The following is a 7,756-nucleotide window of genomic DNA, read 5'->3' as shown; positions in this document are numbered from 1 at the left end:
ATAAGATGGAGGGCGTGCAATTATTCATAATCAACAGTCGATAGATAGGTAGATGGATAGATAGACAGATGGATGGATGGATGGATTCAATGATTCAAGATTCAATGCAGATCTTTGTGCCTCCGTGTGCCTGGTCTCCCCCTGGCCCTTGGCCCTCGGCTGTGAGGCGCCCAGTGTATCTGCAGAGAGGACTGTGGCCCCCGGTCTGCGTCTGGTTTGATTAAGACCTGGTCACAGTGGCTGCCAGTGGCCCAGATTCCGGCTGTGTGAACTCCAGCCAGTGTCTTGCCATCCCTCTACCCCATAATGTCTCTCTCCTCTCTTCCCACCCCCCACTCACCCCCACCCCCTCCCTCCCCCCCTCTCTCTCTCTCTCTCTCTCTCTGGGTTTCATTATAATGAGCTTGACCGCAGTTAATGGTCTGTATAAAGTTCACAGACAGAAATATGTTTCAAGCTCTTCAAAGAATGAGCGGTTGGTTTTCCTTTTGTCGGTTCTTTAAAAGAGAAGAGGTTGAAATTGAAATTGATTACACGACTTCCCCCCACACACACAGGGCAATTGTGTAATCAACATATATTTATATATTATACAGTTTCAATACAAACGTGGTAAGAATACACTACAGCGACCATAACTGCCGTAGTATATCTATTTAGGAATGCTGTTGTGGGGTGACACATCATTGCAATGTTCCTAAACCTAAAAAAGCTTTGTGCGCCGTGAAACACATTCCGCCAGGAGACGCCCGCAGACGTACCTGACGTTCAAGGACGTGGCTTTCCGGCCGCGGGGGGGGAGTTCAGTGGGGGATAGGTCGGTCCGGTCATAGTCGCAGGAGAAAGACGACACCACCAGCGAGGGGGGAAGCAGTGAACATCGAGTTGAGGCGGTTCGTACGATCCCTGGATCCTCCGTAGCACCATCTCGTTCCATTTCGTTTTTTTTGACAGCCACGTGCGACTTGATGGGCGTGGCACGGTTTCATCTAGTTTTCGGTTTCGGGAGCAGTTTTTTTAAATTTTTTATTTTCATAAGCTCTCATACCTCCACCCCGGGGAGAATAAATCTTTTTTTTTTGTTTCCCCCTCCGGCCGGAGTTTGAGCCGGGGGCACGCGGAGCGCTGAGGTAATGCTGAGTCCAGCCTCCCGAAACCCGGCCTCCGTGCTAAGTCCACAGGCGTACGGGCTGTTTACCCAACAGAGTCAGTGGGACATTGAAGCCCAAATCTCTTCCCTTCCTCACGCTCCACTGGCCCAATTATGAGGCCCGTCATAGTGGCCTCAGCCCTCAGGAAATACCGCCGAGTGGAAGTGAACGAGTGAACAAGTGGGAGGGGAGGGGAAATTAAAGAATAAATTTCGGGGAACAATACGGGAATCAGTGAATTGCCGATGTGTCGCGTTTGACGATAAATCCGCGGTTATGATTCAAACCTGATAATCGTGTGCGGGGCGGGTTTTTTTTTTTAGCTTCGACACAAGCATTTCCTTTCAGCCTAAAGCCGATTGTGCGGAGAAACAATGGGAAGTTTCCTACTGTGAGGAATGCAGCTGCTTTCTCTCCCTGAGACTGAACATGGACGGACTGTTAACTTGCATTTATACTGACAGTTACATCCCTCTCTCTCTCTCCCTTCCTCTCTCTCTCTCTCTCTCTTATTGTCCCTCTGTTCTCCTGGCTTTTCTCTCTTTCCGTATCTCCCCCCACCCACCCCGCCCTGGATTGCTGCTCGTCCCGCCCGACAGGAAACAATCCAAGGTAAGTGTTTTTTCATCTGTCAGCAAAATCAAAAAAAAAAAAAAAAAAAAAGGAAACTGACGATGCCGTAGTATTCAAACCCCCTCCTGGCATCGCCACACGGACACAGAACCGACTTCTGGAACAAGTGGAAAAACTGCAGGGATAGAGGGAGAGAGAGAGAGAGAGAGAGAGAGAGAGAGCGGAGTTTGGTTTCTAGGGACACGATGCAGAGCGTTTTAGTCGTCTGGTCGGTCAGCAGGAGTCGGATAGATGTCCGTGTGAATGTGTCAGCGCCCAGAGATCTCGTGAACACCCACAAAGGCCTTCACAATGAGCGGGAGGGATGAGCACAGACACTGGAGCAGTGTGTGTGTGTGTGTGTGTGTGTGTGTGTGTGTGTGCGCATTCAGAGCAGTATTGTCAGAGCGCGCCGCCCCGCCTCCAACCCCTCCACCCCTGACGACTGGCCGACGGAGCCCAGAGACGCCCAGGCCTCGCACACCGGGACGGGGGGCTTTGTGCCGCGGCCCCGGTGGCGGCCGCTCGGCAGCTGATTGAATGGGAAACTCTAGTACAGTGCCACGAGCTCAAATTGTCCCCCGGGGGCCTGCGAGCATGTGGTGGTTTCGGGGGGGAGGCCCAAACTTCAGTTAGACGGTCTGCCGAAGCATCACAATGGCACTCCAATTAGTTTCTCCCGGATTGTAAAAGGTAAATGGAGGACACAGCCGAGTCATGTCTGACTTGTCTCTATGTTGAGAATTACGGACCAATCATTTTCCACACCGCTGATTTGTAGATATTGTCCGTTCAACAATAACTGAGTAACTTGTTCCTCAGTGTGATGCCCCGAGGTTTTGACAAAGGCCGCGCAGGGACTAGTTTCCGATCGAGCCATGGTCGAGGAAGATGGCACATTTTTCAGCTTTGAATGGCACCCATTCACTGACCTAAAGTCACAAGCGGAGGTCCTTCCTTTCAAAGCCCTCACTGATCTCTGTCCTTCCCGCGCTGACCGTGAAATCAGTGCTCCCCCCTGCTCCGCCCGATCCCCCGTACGACGAGAAGAAAAGTAATTTCTAGTGACGGGCAACTTTGGCCGTTGTTCATCAGGGCTTTGTTGCACCGCGCGGCGGCGATGGACTTCTTTTTCCAACCTGTACAGAAAGTCCCGGTGATCGCTGTGGCAGAACGTGTGTTTCATGGGATTGGGTTTTAAGATAAAAGGTAGAGGGCTTTAGTGTTGGATGTGGTTTTGTATCAGGGTGTCTGCTGCACAGGCTCTCCCAGACAGTGGTCTCCTCTGTTTTCCTCCCAAGGCCACAGCACATGCAGATGCCTGTCTGGCATCGGGGGCCTGCGCTAGTAAAGTCTGTATTTAGACTCCCGGCATTCAGTCCCGTCCCCCTAGAGATCAGGGAAACCGGTCGCTGGAATTCCTACCTACCGCGGGGGTGGGGGTGGGGGGCACTGTCACTGATTTATGAATTAATTTAAGGCAGAGCTAACAGTGGGTTTGTGCCTTAATTTTACACACGCAGTCAGGCTTGATCCTGTTGATTTACCGGGACCGGTGTGATGCAGCACATGGTTTAAGCTCCATGTTTTCTTCCCACGGACATTATGGCCGCGGCCCGTGGAGGGGACCGTGCACACCGGGACAGGTGTTCAAAGCCTCTGTTTATACTCCTGCTTCCTCTGCCCCGTTGCAGGTGTTTGCCTTCGACCACTGCTTCTGGTCCATGGACGAGTCCAATGTTCTCAAATACGCCGGTGAGTCACGAGCGCTCGCGTCGACGAAATAAACCCTCACCGCGTCACCGGAGAACTCGAAAAAAAACGGAAAGGCTCAAGGTGGTCTGGAAGTTGCAAAGTGTAGCTTTCTTTCTGCCTTGAGCACAGGTGGAGGCGTGTTTTGCACGTTATACAAAGCAGGAAGGAAGCCTACCGCCTGATTTGCATTCGGAGTGAAAGGAATAGATCAGAAAGTGGGCGTTTGCCTAAGTGTGTTAACCAAAGGAGCACTGTATGCCCTGTACTGTATCAGTCATATATAAATGTATCTCCCATTTTACTAAGCATTGAAATACAAGACTTCTTTATCGTCCACAGAAGTTTAAATTTTTCTTCTCAGGTTTGTTAAAAAGTAACACAATGCAATACACAATAAATAAATATAATAATAATAATAATAATAATAATAATAATAATAATAATAATAATAATAATAATAATAAAAATAATATGTATGTTTGTGTATGTGTGTGTGTGTATAAATAAATATATATATATATATATATATATATATATATATATATATATATTTTTTTTTTTTTTTTTTTTTTTTTCATCATTATTTTTTTTTATATATTTATATATATTTGTTCTGATGGGACTCAAGGGTTAGCCTCATATGCTTGCACGGAGACTAAATTGATAAATTTATTGCAATTTAAGGTTGTTTATTCAACTGTTGTTAACTCATACTAAAAGCACATGAACAGTAAGATTTCTACAGACTTTCTATATTGCTCATTACAATAATGCAAGACAAGGTTCTGTCACATTAACATTCTTATTTTGTCGACAATGGCAATTGTTCTCTCTTTTATTTATCGTGCGGCCACTCCAAATGGTTAATGTAATTTCTTCATCTACAATTCATTCAGCTAATGAGTTATAAAAAAGCTTGAAGAGAGATTCTTAGGTTATTACTGTCAATAATAGCTGGATTTAAATAGTCATTGTGGAAATTCTGTGTATCATATTAGTGATTTTGTCATGGAAATGAAATGCTCATTCGTATGTGGTGGTCTTGTCGCCGAGGGGCGGCCTGGAGGGCCGCAGCTTTATTTAGCTCATTAAACAGCTGAACCCTTCAGCAGTAGCAGGACACGGAGCAGCCGAAGCATTTCTGCACATGCTCCGTTTTCCCCACACAACTAAATGGCAAATTGCAACCTTACCCTAAATCCATGGCCATTTTCTCCTGTTTCGTTTGGTATGTTACGTCCATATGTCTTTACTGTTGCCATATAAAGGATGGGGATCTAATAGTAATGCTAATGTCATTCATAATGCTGTGTGTGGCATTTCTGTATTTCCGTTTACCATAATCTCCTTGGTTACCGTTTCCAAAAGGTCAAGAGGTGGTGTTCAAGTGCCTCGGAGAGGGAATACTTGAAAATGCATTCCAAGGATATAATGCCTGTATATTTGCCTATGGACAAACAGGTAATTGCACTTTAAAAATCTGCATTGGCTTTCTCCTTTTTGTTCTGATTCATGCACAACACCTGTTAGATATTGTCTACATTTCTGGATCACTTGGAAGTCTGCCAGCCCAACAAGAGCCCATCATGACTCCAGCAGTGCTTAGATTGAGGTGTCTCACTGCAGAAAATAAATAAAAATACAGAAAACATAAATTTTGACTTCACTGGTGAAACAATCCAGTTGCCATACTTCCTCAAATCTAAACCGGTAGTCAAATTAAACCCGGGTCTTGAATAAATATCAGGGGCGTGGTCTACACAAACAGATGCAAGCCGGCCTAAAACACAGGCTGGGGGAAAAACTGATCGGAGCTGTGGCGTTGTTCCGGTGCGGGGCGCCGCTGCCAAAAAAAGACAGATAAATAAGATAAAAACAGCGCTTTTTTATTGTAGATGTATTTCATTTACCTCGTTCCCGCTCCGAGCACTCTTGGTCTCCGGCGCTCCGAGCAGGAAGTGCAGCATTCCAGGCCAACTCAGAAATCTGTAATTCCCCCGTCGGCTACCGCCACAAGTGCGACTTTTAAGGATCGCTGCTCTCTCTCTCTCTCTCTCTCTCTTTTTTTTCACCATACACGTGTTTGCATGACATGGCATCCAGACGGAAGTTTGATTTAAAATTCATACCAAAGTATGATCAAATATACTTATTAAACAGGAAATGGAAATATAATGGAGGAAAGCCCCGGCCAATATTTGAAGAAATACGGTATATCCTTTCTCACATGGGTTAAATTTGTTTTCTACTCTACCACTGTCTAAAAGGACAACTATGCCATCTACTCTATGTATGTACTAGGTAGAGGATAATATAGGATGGTAAGATTACATGATTTACGTGTTTAGGAATCATCTTCTTAAATCATGATGGGAACCAGATTGGACCAGACCGTTGGTTTACCACTGAGCCCAAACTACCTCCGCCCTGAGGAATCCCTGAGTGTGTGTAGTGAAAACAAACCCAGATTCCGTGTCGACATCAAGAAGCCTCATCTTCAGTGTACTGCAACCAGAAGGATTTAGATTTTCGATGATGATGATGATGATGATGATTCCCTGATGTCCTTCTCTGTAATTTTCCACCAGGATCGGGGAAGTCCTTTTCCATGATGGGGAACGGGGAACAGCCGGGTCTGATCCCCAGGCTGTGCTGCTCCCTGTTCGAGAGAGTCCACAGGGAAGGGTGCGAGGCCCATTCTTTCAAGGTGGAGGTTTCCTTCATGGAGATCTACAACGAGAAGGTCCGCGACCTCCTCGACCCCAAGGGGTGAGTCTGCTGGTCCGCTTCTACTGGGACACACAACCTCCATTGAGGAGTCTCCACAGGGATCACTTCACTGACGCCCCTGATCCATTGCTTCGGGAAGGTCGAACACCGGCGAACCTCGGGTTCGACGCCAGCTTTTGGGCCGGCTGCGCTCCGGCCGGGATGTAACGCTCGCCGGATTCGTAGTCGCTCGACCCCGCAGCGCAACGGGGGGGATGGGCCTCTCACTTTGCGTTCGTATTTTCACCTCCGCCCGTGTGCGGCGGCCGCTCAAAACGGTCCGATGCGAGGACGAGGAAGAGGACGAAGAAGATCGACCCGCGATCATTTTCCTGAGCCGCTCCCCGCCGCACACCCGACAATGCCGCATTCTTTGGCGGCGCGGTGTGATGTGGGTTTTGCGGCCGGGCTGCGGGGGAGGGCGAGCGGTGAAAGGGAGCGTTTCAGGGACATCTGTTAGTGAAGCCGAGGGGGAGAGCGACGACACTGGGGCGCTCTGTGCGCCGCAGATGTCTGGAGACGCCGCCAGACCGACTTCCACGGCCACTTCCTCTCACTTACGTAGCGAGTCCCACGCTCCCTGGATCCTCCTTTGGTGAAAAAAGGTCGCTTCTGCTTTATCGAAATGCTTAATAAGATGACTTTCCACACAAGGTGCCTCGGTGGTTCAGTTTCAAACAGAGAACATTAAGTTAGAGTTGTTCCATCTATCTGTCTGTCTGTTGGTCGGTCTGTCTGTCTGTCTATCAAATTGTCTGTCTGTCTGTCTGCCTGCCTGCCTGCCTATCTATCTATCTATCTATCTATCTATCTATCTATCTATCTATCTATCTATCTATCTATCTATCTATCTGTCTCTCTGTCTGTCTGTCTGTCTGTCTGTCTGTCTGTCTGCCTGCCTGCCTGTCTGTCTGTCTGTCTGTCTGTCTATCTATCTAGCTATACGTCTGTTTGTCTGTCTGTCTGTCTGTCTGTTTATCAAATGATCTGTCTGTCTGTCTGTCTGTATCTATCTATCTGTCGGTCTGCCTGTCTGTCTGTCTGTCTGTCTGTCTGTATCTATAAAATAATCTGTCCGTCTGTCCGTCTATCTGTCCGTCTGTCTATCTATCCATCTATCTGTCTGTCTGTCTGTCTGTCTGTCTGTCTGTCTGTCTATCTCTCTGCCTAGATTGACCTTGATCTACAGCATGGTTTTTCAAAAGCAGCTATTAAAAATGTACTGGTATAAAAAATAAAAATAAATAAAAGCTCAAGCTCGAGGGAAACATTTATTGAGCCACAACAGCAACAGACCCATCCCTATTTACCTATTTAACCAAACATCCAAAGATTTAAAAAGATAATGAACCCGGTGCTTCATGCAAACTTGGGATGCTGGTGTCAATTCCCAAAGTGTGTGTATATATACAGTGTATGTGTGTTCATTCATATCAGGTAATTAAAGTCCTTGTAGGTCATTTTTTCTT

General features: G+C 47.0%; 1 protein-coding gene across 4 annotated transcripts in view; it reads left to right on the top strand.

Moving 5' to 3' along the window:
* kif13a (kinesin family member 13A) overlaps positions 1-7,756 on the top strand; it is a 42,003-nt gene that overhangs the window by 10,039 nt on the left and 24,208 nt on the right. For all 4 annotated transcript variants that reach the window (XM_080005308.1, XM_080005307.1, XM_080005306.1 and 1 more), the window contains exons 3-6: positions 1,751-1,763; positions 3,458-3,518; positions 4,887-4,979; positions 6,107-6,287. In XM_080005308.1, the coding sequence (XP_079861434.1) occupies positions 1,751-1,763; positions 3,458-3,518; positions 4,887-4,979; positions 6,107-6,287 (348 nt within the window). The remainder of the gene's footprint in view (positions 1-1,750; positions 1,764-3,457; positions 3,519-4,886; positions 4,980-6,106; positions 6,288-7,756) is intronic.

This window comes from Zeus faber (genome assembly GCF_960531495.2).
Source record: "Zeus faber genome assembly, chromosome: 8".
In the NCBI taxonomy this organism is placed as follows: Eukaryota; Metazoa; Chordata; class Actinopteri; order Zeiformes; family Zeidae; genus Zeus; species Zeus faber.
The sequence above is the reverse complement of the archived record's forward strand: the minus strand, read 5'-3'. Positions and strand labels throughout refer to the sequence as shown.